Source organism: Scleropages formosus, chromosome 25 (genome assembly GCF_900964775.1).
Source record: "Scleropages formosus chromosome 25, fSclFor1.1, whole genome shotgun sequence".
Lineage (NCBI taxonomy): Eukaryota > Metazoa > Chordata > Actinopteri > Osteoglossiformes > Osteoglossidae > Scleropages > Scleropages formosus.
The window spans coordinates 14,415,277-14,427,982 of NC_041830.1; the positions used below are offsets into that span (position 1 = coordinate 14,415,277).

The window sequence follows — 12,706 nt, forward strand, 5'->3', positions numbered from 1 at the left end:
ATCCATTTTCATTATCTGATTGTCCTGGTCAGGGTTGTGGGGGTCTGGAGCCTATTATTACTCTCATAAATTACCATTCTTAATTAAAACAGTAGTTTTTTTCTGACACGTTCACGCTCTCGCTTGGCACTCTTGTCCTCTTCAGGTTTCTCTCTGGAAAATTCCACTTTTAAGAAATATATTGCACCATTTCCAGCTGAAGCACTGCTAAAAAAAAATTTAATTTCTTAGTGAATCAGTGGATTAAAATTTGGGTGAAAATATGAGCTTCTGTGAGCTTTGCTGTGCAGGGCGTCATCAGTCCAGTCCGACGCGTTTAATTTGTTTGCGGAACTTCACCGATTTCCTTAAGACAACATCCAGCCCAAAACACTGTGATCTTATCTGTTTCCATCTCAGGAAGGAGTATGGAAACTATGCTTGGCTCCTTCTGCTCCTGGGGAGCCATCAGCTTCTGTAATGTGTGCGAGACATGACTGGGACTATGGAGGTTTACTCAGGGAGACGACGGTGGTGTTGACGCCGGAAGGTTGTTGGTTCAAGCCCCACTCCTGCTGTAGTTCCCTTGATCAAAGTACTAATTCAATAGAAATATCCAGCTGTATGAACAGGTCACACGGGATGTGAATTTGAGGGGAAGCACCAGCTAGAGAAGGAAATAAGGGATGGACTCTGAGGATTCGCCCCGTTCATCCTCAACGTCGACTGTCTGGACAACATTGTGAAGGGACTTGGAAAATACGGTCTGTGACATGTGGTGCGTGCGGGCTCCGCCCATTTTTCAGGCCGCCGCCTGCGTTCAGTGCTGTCCTCACCCGGAGGACCGCGCCATCAACGCAGAGAAAGCAAAAGTGCCATCATTGGCATTTCTCGGAAACACATAGAGAATCCAGTTGTTGCTCTTCTGGCTCGAGCGATGAGTGACACCAGTGTGATGACAGCGTGGCTATGAGATCTAAATCAAAACCTGACTGCCGTGCGCACCCCCGACAATAGCAGTCGTTTTCATACACGGTTATCCTGTGCTACAGCAACATTTGACCGCGTTGTTGTGTGAAGTCGTGTTTTCGCACGAATGCTAATACAAATCCTTCAAGACGATCACCTGCTGAGGGAACTGACATCAAAGAGCAAGCTAAATGCCTGCTTTTCTGGGCCTCTTCGGGTGAACAGAGCGGAGATCAGCTGACAAGCTGGGTTGCTTCAGGTCCCGCCCTCTGGGGCCACGCCGCTTTTCCATTGGTCATTAGCACACAACTGTTTTGCATAAGGATTTAATCTAAATGTTTATGTAACCAGAACGGATCATTGGGAGGAAATAAACAGCAGGAAGGTCCGGGAAATAAATAAATAAATGAAAGGAAAAGGGGGAGAAGTGGCCAAAAAGGAACGGTAAAGTCAGATGTGGTTTGGTCACAGTGCCATCGCGAGCAGAGACTTCTGCTGGTCATGGTGGGTTCCGCTCCCTGTTTGGGACCCTTCCCCAGCCAAGGTGACCCACGTTCCCCTTCAGAGCCCACCCACAGATCATGGACAACAGGCAAGCGCAAGAGGCTGGGATTCAGGGGAACATCCCTGTGACACGAGTGGAGGAACTGAGGCACCATCTGGGTGTGTGGGAGTTGGAGGACAATTGGAACCACAGCAGAGTCTTCATTAGACCTTTTCTTCAGCCTGGGGCAGCAGCAAGATTGGTGGTGCATTTCAAGGTAACTTTAACTTGCTTAGCTGGAACATGACACTCACTTTACCAAGTTTTTTTTTTTTTTTCTCCTAAAGATAATGTTAAGGGATCGTTGATATCTGCAGATTAGCTGTTCATGAAGTTACTGCATTTTATATCCCAGAACTGATTACCATCAGCCAATCTCTGCTTTGTGAGAAAGAAACTGTGCATCGTGCAACTGTGGGGAAATTAATTTCCACCCACATCGCTGTTTGTGATCAAGAAGAGCTCCATGAAAAAATGATTACATGTTCAGGCAAACAAAGGAAATGTTATAATTTTGTTTACAGTTAAGATTTTGCTAATGCTCCTCAAAGACGAGAGAAGTGAAAGTGTGGCAGCTGTTGGTGTATCTGGGAATGAAAGTATCGCACTTGTGATTAGAGGCGCTCGCGGTCTTAAGAATAACTTTTGTAAATATGACTGAGATGATCTTCGATGAACACATAACTTTGGAACTGTGTCACCGAGATGTTTTTCCACTGATACCACTATGCTGGAAATTCCTCAGCACTCCTACCATATTTTGACTTCTTCAACGACCGTCGTTAATGTCAGACCTCGTGAATAAACAGAGTTCACCTGCAGGAAAATGGATTGAGTTATCAGGGTAGTTATGAATAGTGATGTAAAGTTGTGCTTTGGCAGTAGTATATGTGTAGGTCTTGTTTTAGCCTCATTAGATGATTTAGAATAGTTGACTGAACCGTTAAACTTGTGAAATGTTTCTTCCCAGGGTGCCTGATGATGGGAGACTCTTAATTTGTAGGAATCCTTCTTCCAACACCATGGTTGGGTCAACGTCTCACCACAACCGGTCGATGGGCGCTTGCTTCTCCATCAACCATCCGCCTTTCCAGCTCAACCTCACCATCGCCTCTGAATATTTCTCCACCACTTTCACCGGCCTGGGGCTCAGCTCCAACCTCATAGCCCTCCTGGTTCTGATCCGCGCCTACCAGAGGACCCACAGCCGCTCCCGATCTTCCTTCCTCATCTTCCTCACCAGCTTGGTGGTGACAGACTTCATGGGTCTCCTGGTGACCGGCTCCATCGTAATCTCCTTCCACGTCACGCACTTCAACTGGGCCGAGCTGGACCCTCGGTGCCACTTCTGCAACTTCATGGGCATGTCCATGGTCTTCTACGGCCTGTGTCCCCTGCTCTTGGGAGCCACGATGGCCGTCGAGCGCTTCGTGGGCATCAACCGGCCCTTCGCGCACTCCACCCACATGTCCAAGAGTCGAGCTATGTTCACAGTGCTCCTGGTGTGGGTGTTCGCTGGCTCCATCAGCCTCCTGCCCGTGGCAGGACTGGGCAGCTACCACCTGCAGATGCCTGGTTCCTGGTGCTTCCTGAACATCAGCTCCCAGTCCCTTGACATGTTCTTCTGCTTGATCTTCTCCCTGGTGGGGCTGCTGTCGCTGATCCTCTCCTTCGTGCTGAACACGGTCAGCGTGGTGACCCTACTGAGGGTGTGTTGCGGCCCAGACTCCGCACGCCGCCAGCGCAACCACGAGGTGGAGATGATGGTGCAGCTCATCTTGATCATGGCCATCGCCTCCATTTGCTGGTGCCCCCTATTGGTGAGTGAGTTCTGCTTTGCTTTCCTTTTGTCCCTTGTAACCATTTTTCAGTATGCGTGTTCAAGTCCGTGATGTCCAAAGTGTTGATGCCCAAACGTGTTAGTCTGAGTCTTTTAGTTTGAGTCTCAGAATAAACAGTAACCTCTGAAAGCAGTTATACTATCACGATCTTGCAGATGATATCAGTTTTCCTGGTTTGGCTACCTGATCATGTCTCTGTGTATTTGTAGTATTTGCTGAGCAATTTGTATTAAGTTTCGGTAACATTTTTACATGTAGATTCCCGTTTACATGTAAATTCACGCCAGGAGCAGTTTTCATAGTCATTCAGAGAGAAACCGCTTTTACAGAGTCCAGCAGAGACACGTGTGCAGAACATCGGTGTGGTAATGAGGACGAGGGGGACACGTCCCAGCCAACCCAATTTGTCCTCCCAGTATTTGTGTATAACACCATTGCGTACTAATGACAATATTTATTTGGTCCTGCCCAAAATCTGACACGTTGTTAGGACACTGGTGCCAGACGCACAATATTTTCTAACATCCCTAGCTTTTCAGAGGAGCAGTGTAGAAGAAGTATGAAGTGTGGAATGTGTTTGAAAAGGGTGATTTGCGGCTCAGATCCACTGTTTGGGCTCTTTGCTGTGAGCCGGGGTGAGGTAGCGGCCCTTTGTTGGCACTCCTCTCGTTTTCCATCCGTCTCACTGCTGTGAGTTTGATCGAACCCCGAGCCCCGATGTTTGCGCCTGCACGTCCGCTCCAGCAATCTCACGCACCCCGCGGGCAGACAGACCTTTACAATCAAACAAGGAGGCCGTTGTTCCCCGCGGCTCAGAGTCTTAACACAGGACAAACACTTAGATGGAGGAGTTTGTTTTTGTAGGCTGGTTGTGATTTTCTGCTGCTGTTTTTAGGACAACGTCGCCGCAGTGTTAACGGGTTTCTTTTTTTAAACTGAGGTTCTCCAGAACCAAGTGCTGTTCCAGTCATTTTGCCAGGCTGATCATTTGTTTTCTGGTTGCAGAGGGCCAGCAGGTGGCGTAGTGGCTAGTCCTGTCACCTTGCAACGGAAGGACTTGGCTTTGAATCCCTAAACCATCTGTAGTACCCTTGGTGCACACCGAGAATTGGTACAGTCAAAATTACTCTCCTATAAATGGGTACATAATTTTAAGTCGCTAAAGAAGCCAAGAATAATAAGGAAAATTAGACTCCACTCGCATGCATGCATTTCATTCCTGAAAATCTGCCCACGAAGTGAATTCTCATAAAGCAAAACCTTAATTACCATTAAAAGGAGAAAAAAATGTATATTACCGCACCACAAAATGTTCACACGTCACAAAAATTGTCTTTTTTTGAACACAGAGGAAATTCAAAACTAATGCCAGTATATAGGAATTATTCTAGACATCTTTAATTCCAGACTTAAGTCCCATATTTCTCTTCTCCCTGTGAGGTGCTTGAAGTTTCCAAAAATTCTGCTCTTGTAAGGCCTTTCTCATGAGTCGATAGCTCATTGTTTAAATTTTGCGGTAGGTATTGGATTTGCTTATAAATAACAATGCTTGCAAAAGAAGAGCTGTGTGTATAACGGAACTCTATTACGAATATGGAAAATTGTTTTTATGTATATCTAGAAATCCCTGGTCAGCAATCATGAAAATCAAATCACACAGGAAAAAAGTTTTACATAATACATTCATATAATTTGTCTACTGTTAAAGGTTCAAGTTGTTTTAAGCATGTCATTTACTCATGATTTAGTTTAGGTGCATTGTTGCATCAGTCACACAGAGAGGTACATTTGATGGACTTTTTAACAGTGTCGTTCAGCTTACGTCAAACATCAGTAAATAAAGCGGTGATTAATTTCAACCAATCGTGATATGAGTGCCTTAGTCAGCGTCCAGAATGTGGAGAATTACTGTGACACACAAAGCTCCCTTCAAGGTCCCTGGTCATAAGCCCCCCCTCCCCCCGCCCCCCCTTCTCCCAGAAAGCCACAGTAATATCATGATGTTAAAATTCCACTTGCTTTCAGAGAAAGTTATTTTCATGTGAACAATATTGCGAAACTGGACGAGTAAACAAATCCAAATGTTTATGTGTTTTTTGCTTGACGTGCTGGTCTGATACACAAGTGCGCTGTGTATTCTTAAAAGTGTGTCTAACTAGTTCACCTGTGTGTGTGTGTGTGTGTGTGTGTGTGTGTGTGTATGCTTGTATATAATGCAATATACACTATATGCCTGTGTGAGTCCAGTCTGTTTGAAAGCTGACCGTATTCCTCCTCCCACCCCACCCCACCCCACCTCACCCCCCAGGTGTACATCGCAAAAACCGCCCTGTCGGGGAAAGACCCCCAGGTCCTTCCGCTGCTGCTCTGGCTTCGCTTCGCCACATTTAACCAGATCCTGGACCCCTGGGTCTACATCCTCATCCGGCAGGCGGTGCTCAAGCGACTCTGCCCAGGGGGTCGCTGGACCCGAGCTTCCACCGTTAGCTTGTACCCCACCCTTATCCGCACCTCTGGGCCCACCCTCAGGAGTGAAGCCATTAGGTCATCCCTTGTGAAGGCTCAGGTCAAGACTACGCTTCTGTAGGGCTTCGACCCATCCTACTGAAATATTCAGCATTTCTTCATGTCTGTGTGTACAGTACACGCCCAGCAGGTCTGGGGAAACAGTCCGACGGCAGCTGGTGGAGCACCAGTTAGTCGCCTGGAGCAGCTACGCTTGTGACTAAATGTTTTACATTGACGCGCCATGCGGCGTCCAGCTGCTGGACTATAAACACAGTATAAATGCATGATATCTAAGTTGCGTCCATCCATTCCTCTTGTCCCGAGTGCGGTCGCGCCGAGCCGGAGCGTTACCCGGCAACACAGGGCGCAAGGCAGGAGGGGAGGGGACACACCCAGGACGGGATGCCGGTCCGTTGCAAGCAAGACTCGAACCCCAGACCCGCCACACAGCGGACCCCGGCTGAACCCACCGCGCCACCACGCCCCCCCCCCCCCCCGTTAAGTTGCGTCCACCACCTTCAATAAAAGCACCTGCTGAGCAGCTGAGAAATGGCCAATCGGGGCAGTATTTAATGGCGTGAGATGCTGAGACATTTGTGCTGTACTGGAGCAGTACACCGGAGATCCGCAGTATCTTCCGTGCCGTTATTGGACACGAAGACATGTCTGGACCTGGTGATGAGAGCTTTTTTGGCTGTTGTACCCGAGGCTTGCGTGGGCTGCGCAGCGGGGTGCCGGAGCTGCGCCGTTGGAAGCGGGCTGCATCGTCTGTCAACGGATCGGTGGATCAGAGGCAGATGTTCTGCGTGACGCGTGTTGCGTGCATTCCAGAGCTGCCGGCGCCGATCTCCATAGCCTCAGCGCCGCCCACCCAGTACCTCCACCCCCGGCTCCCCTGCCGGCCAGAGAACCCCGGGACTGCACCACAGTGATGACTGGACTTCCCGGATGACAGTGCATTCGCAACCCCTCTTTTCTGGAAAGGAGATGGATTTTGGCCCATGAGCCTGAAGAGAAGGAGACCTGGAACACAAAGCAGCTGAAATTGGACAAACGCAGCCGACAGACCCTTTGAAGAGAAGCGTTACTTCCTGTGACGCTCCGTGTTCAGACAGATCCAACTTCCAAAAAAAAAGAGCATACTTCCACTCGGATCTCCAAGTTTATTCAAACTGCCTTCAGCGATCAGCGTGGGCTTTGAGATCTCTCAAAAATAGCTTCGATATCAGTTTTGACATATAATACATGGCGTGATTTGCCTGGGAGTTTAACAATAAAAGAAAGAACTTTGCTCTAAATTCAGTGTGTAATTTTAAACACGCAGAACACATTGTGTAAAAATTCATCGTTCGAGAAACCACGGAACAAACACAGATGAAAACCGATGAAAGATCTGGTGAGCAGCAGGCAGAGCGTTGACTTTTTTGTCCTTTTCTGGGATTCGAGGCCATCGTCCAGCAAACTCCAGCTTTCCGTTTGAACCTTTAATGTACAACACATATGCAGCTTCTGTGAAACTTCCTGTAGTTTTCTCTGAAGCCCACTTTAGTTTGTTTATTTTGGGAAATCTAGAAAGATATGATTCACAGTTCCACATCCCTGAGATGGGTTTTTTTTGTACTTGCATGATAATAGTCATTTTTCCTTTGATGCATCGTCCACTGCGGCAGCTTCACTCCCAAGTCACGTTGCAGCAGAGGAGTACAGTAGATACCCAGCATGCCTAGAGCACCACACATGGCTTACTCGTGTTGTTGGACGTAACAAACAAGACTCTTGTGTTTTAAGACTAATGTACATTGCCAGTCAAAAGTTTGAGTTCACCTTCTGGAAACCAGACTTGTCTGGGCCACAGAAAACCCAAAAACTGGATGTCTGAGAGTGCAAGTCAGTCTTGTGGACACATGACATGAGAAAACTCTGAAATATGTGGCCAGCTTCTGAGTATTTGTAAGATTCAGAGAGGGTGAGCACATAAGTTGTATCTGTGTGCTTCCCAGTCTCCCAAGTGGTGGCGGCAGTGTGATTGTGTGGGGCCACTTTGCTGTTCACACAGTTGGAGATCTTCACCAAGTCTATGCTGATCTCAACCAACTATCTGAAGATGAATTCCAGAAAGTATATTAGCTGTACTGTAAGAAGAAAGCCATTGAAGAGAATCCATAGACCCCTCCCCACCTGCTTTCGCACCAGGTAAATGCCAGTTTTCAGCTTGTGATCCAAGAGCGAGCGGCAAAGGTGTTAAGGGATCAGCCCTAGTGACTGAATGGCTCTCGATCTGAGTCCACAGCAGAACTGCACCAATAAATCACAGCAATTGGTGGCTCCCTTGAAGTTTTCACGAGGCAAACTGACTGGCCCCTAAAACCCACACTGTGTATCATGTCATAAAAATTGTTGAAAATCGGCTCTAGAGTCAGAAGAGATTGTCTATTAAGATTATTGGGGTTATGTAGGGGCTCTCGCTGTAAAGTGCTCAATAAGAAGTAGAGAGAAAGATGCTATTACCTACGCCCTTATAAAATTGCATGGAACTGCTCATAAAATTTATTTGTATCAGTAAAGAGATCAGTGGTCAGAATCATGCTCAACGTTGCCAATTTATTTCAGCCGAGTTGCTCCTTCACCTACGATGTGTGACTTGCAACACCCCGTACGCACAACGGCCATCCCATCGTCCTTATTATATTTTATTTGAGTCCCAACATCAGATCTAACGCCGACTGCTCCATCTCCTGTACGACAACTTCAGCTGTCCCAGTATTTGTTATTGTTTGGGTCTCAGTCAATGACTGGGTGTCAGGGACTCTCTTGTTTACAGAACTGTTTGTTTGTGATTCCCTCCAACTTACTTTTTATTTAGAACGGCTTACAAACGAGAAAGTGAGTGTTCATTATCATTAATGAATATTGTACAGTATTAACTACAGTGTTCATTAATTAACTGTACTTATTTCATATAATTACAGAACTGTACTTTCGTTGTTATTTTATATTAGTATGAATGTAACATGAATAATGTGTGAAATTATTAATGTTAAATGAATTATGCAATTAGTGTTTGTTCTTGTTCACAATTGACGTATCCTTGTGGCTCATATAATACGGTATAAAGGGGGTTTGCGACTTACGACAAGGTCGTCGGAACGGAACCCAGTCGGAAATGGAGGACCACTTGTGGACGTGCCGGGAATGGACTAGATCGTGAGATTGAGCGCTCGCACGCACAGATTCGTGAAAAGTAAGTGGCAGCTGGGAGGAAGCATGGAGGTGAGAGGGTCTCCTGACAGCCCCAACAGTCCTAGGGACACCGGTCGAGGGCTGCGCCTTGCCGTGAGGTCGAACCGAGACCCCCGCGGTCGGCATATCCGCAACCCCCAGGCAGCCCCGATGACGATACGCTCTTCTCAATCCCTTTCTTCTCCGCTAAGAATATGAAAAGAGCTCCTCAGAGACAGGCTGCAGGCCAGATGAGAGATGAGCGCGCCGAGATAAACACGAGGTCATGAGATGAGCCTGGCGGCCTTCCCCTCCTTCAGTCGCCCTCCTCCGCACTTGTGCCGCAGACACGTTTCGCCACTTGCGCCGTCACTCTCCCTTATCTGCAGCGTTTCAACCGGCTGGGAGCGGACAACTGAAAGGAATGTTTCTCGCCGGGTTCGGGAACATATGAGAAATGGGCTTCTCGTAACGGCGGCTCGCTGAGCTCCAGGAGAAGGTGTCAGAGGGGTGTGAGAGGACTCGCCATCCAAAAGCGCACATTCCATAGAAAGTCCTTATATGGCTCATGGAGGCAGCAGCACAGGGACGGGGAGTTCTGTCTCCTCTCACGGCTGAACGAAGAGGATAAATCGGCCCCAGGGAGGATTTGTTCGCATCCCACCAGGCCACGTGCTCCAAACTCGCTGCTCTCCGCCGTATTTGTCCAGCGTGTTGCGGGAGACGAAGGTCTGTGTCCCGAATTGTGCTTCTCCAGCTCCCTCAGGACCGTAATTAGAGCAGGAAAACACAACAGCTCGTCATCTTACAAATAGCTGGGTCTAGAAATCACTTTGTGAATCATATCGTTCGAGAATCCAAAATCATTTGTACTGCCGGTCACAACGAGTAAAAGCATCACAATACAGATACTGCTCGTTCTGTTTGTGGGTTCGGCGCTGGAAAAATCTCACATACAGCCTCGATAACTCAGAAAGATACTTTTTAAAAACTTTTTTACATTTGCTGAGCTAACGGCCTTTATTTTGGAGATTATGAGATACACACACACACACACACACTTGCAGAACCGCTTGTTCCATACGGGGTCACAGGGAACCGGAGCCTACCCGGTAACACAGGGCGTAAGGCCAGAGGGGGAGGGGACACACCCAGGACGGGACGCCAGTCCGTCGCAAGGCACCCCAAGCAGGACTCGAACCCCAGACCCACCGGAAAGCAGGACCGTGGTCCAACCCACTGCGCCATCGCACCCCCTGATGAGCGATACAGTAAAAAGTAATTTAAAATAAAGCGAATTAAAATTAAAAAATGCTAATCTGGTCAACATGCAACTTTTCTCATCTTGTTATTGATCAACACTGGAAATACCAGACAAGAGCTGTAAACATTGTGGAAGTGAGTTGAATTAATGAGGTCTCCCATTGCTATTTTTTTTGTGTGCTCTTTCCTGCCATCCAGCTAATCAGATTGCATTTATAAAACAGCAGGGGGCGCAGTGGTTAGAGTCGCTGTCTCTGGACTCAGAGGTCGCAGGTTCGAATCTCACCTCCTCCTTTAATATCCTTCATCAAAGCCTTTACTCTTAACCGATACAGTAAAAATGACCTGGCTGTATGAAATGGGTACTATAAATGTAATGGTGTTTATAAGGTGGTGCCGCTGTACCCTGCAGTTGGTTCCCAAGGTGAGTCACCCCAAGAAATATGGAGGTGGAGGCAGAAGGGTATCCCAGGTCCTGTGCCGGGGTTCACTTTTTTGCTGGTCTAAATGACACGTCATGCGTGGGCCCTTGGGTTCGAGGGAACGTGGCATGCCAGAGCTAATGACTTGCAGGGCAGGTCACGCTGCGTCCCCCCGGGATGCTGAAGAAACTGCGTCAGACCTCGGCTGCTGGGCGCGTCCCGTAGGGCCCAGCCGGTTGATCGGGCCGCGACTGGATCGCGTTGCACTGGGCTGAGCTGATGCCACCCTGCGGAGTTTCCCCATCTACGTCAAACGGGCTCACAGGCGACTTCAATTACAGCGTCCTGCTATTGATCATCAGCATCAGCGACTCGTTTGAAGGAGATCGGAAACATGCTGCAAGGAGCCCATCCAAACCATTTCTCCATTTCACAGGACAAAAGGTGCAAAAGGTAATGCACCTTATTTAAGGTAACATTAGTTATTTATAATTATATACTGTAAATATATATATACATAATAATATACAAAAAAATACAAATAATATACAAATAATAATAATAATAAACAAATATACTTTTTTTTTTTTTAATTTATTTATTTTACCCCTTTTTTTCTTACTCTTAAAATTTTTACAGAGGCAAATTGCAATGATTTACCCATTTATGCAATACCAGGCAAAATTTCCCCACTGGACTAAAAAAAGTTTTATGAATTGAGTCATTCGTAGAGCTGGGTGATTTATATTGTGTCAGTTCAGGTTAAGTGCTTTGGTCAAGGGTACTACAGTGACCAGCGAGATTCAAACCAACAACCTTCAAGCTGCAAGGTGACAGCTCTAACAAGCATAAGATCACTGTCGCAGCATTATAAATAATGTTTTTTTCTGCACATTATTATTGCACCTCATCATTTTAGTTATTTTTTGAGTTCGTTGTTTCCGTAGGGGTGGTGCGTGTATCAGTAGTGCTGAGTGAAAGTCCTCCCCCTCTCCGCCTGGTTAAAAATGTCTCTCGACATGCCATGTTCGCCGCTGTCCTGAAATGTGAGACTCCGGTTCCCGATGCGGAGGTAACAGGGTGTACCGTAGGAAGGGGGGGGACGCACTTCCGCTATGGGCATCAATTAAAAAGGAGGATGCAGTTACTGATCTAGATGGCCAGATAGGTCAGGGAGGCAATCTAGTGCAATCGAACAGTTTGAACAGCTAAGAGCTTCCTGTCTCTGTGCCCAACAGGTCCTGCAGGGATTAGAGAACACACTATCTACTCTCCTCTTCCTTCCTTCTCCCCAGTCAGGCCCAGCAAGTCCTCTCCCTGCCATCAAGTGGCCTCCATTAGACCCGCAAAATCATTTACTGTTTGTGTGCGTCTAACAGCTCATTTGTAACGATCTTTTTTTTATTTTTTTATTACGGGGCGCGGTGGCGCAGTGGGTTGGACCGGGTCCTGCTCTCCGGTGGGTCTGGGGTTCGAGTCCCGCTTGGGGTGCCTTGCGACAGACTGGCGCCCTGTCCTGGGTGTGTCCCCTCCCCCTCCGGCCTTACGCCCTGTGTTACCGGGTAGGCTCTGGCTCCCCGCGACCCCAAATGGGACAAGCGGTTCAGAAAGTGTGTGTGTGTGTGTGTGTGTGTGTGTGTATGTATGTATGTATGTATTTTTTTATGTTTATTTGAAGAGCAAGCCTGGATGTGAGAAAAAGCAGTCCATATACAGTGTAATGGTTTATAAACACCGACCTGCTATTTCGCCATGCGGCCACACGGCGGCACTGTTTCTCAACGTGAACACCAGCAGTACAAACATGGTCAAAGCAGAGAAAGTACTGCAGTACAATGTTTGCCCAGACCGAATGTCACAGACCAGCCCTGGAATGAGACCATGACTGGTTTGGGCGTCATTCTGAAGGAACGTTAGGTCACTCCTCCATTAGCCGAGCTGTTAACTGATGATGCGTACCA

The 12,706-nt window shown here is 47.5% G+C and overlaps 1 protein-coding gene across 1 annotated transcript; it reads left to right on the forward strand.

The window, feature by feature from the left end:
• The first annotated feature begins 15 nt into the window (after window positions 1-15).
• On the forward strand, window positions 16-6,231 carry LOC108921551 (thromboxane A2 receptor-like). Its single transcript, XM_018731045.2, has 3 exons — window positions 16-1,709; window positions 2,463-3,312; window positions 5,642-6,231. Exons 2-3 carry the CDS (start codon window positions 2,515-2,517, stop codon window positions 5,918-5,920), a joined length of 1,077 nt encoding a protein of 358 aa, XP_018586561.2. The 5' UTR covers window positions 16-1,709; window positions 2,463-2,514; the 3' UTR covers window positions 5,921-6,231.
• The last annotated feature ends 6,475 nt before the right edge of the window (window positions 6,232-12,706 follow it).

What these genes read in the sequence shown, in the direction of transcription:
- LOC108921551 (XM_018731045.2), top strand. Translation starts at nt 2,515, where the DNA reads ATGGTTGGGTCAACGTCTCACCACAACCGGTCGATGGGCGCTTGCTTC. An exon ending in TTTGCTGGTGCCCCCTATTG is followed by an intron (nt 3,313 to 5,641) that starts GTGAGTGAGTTC and finishes CTCACCCCCCAG; the next exon opens with GTGTACATCGCAAAAACCGC.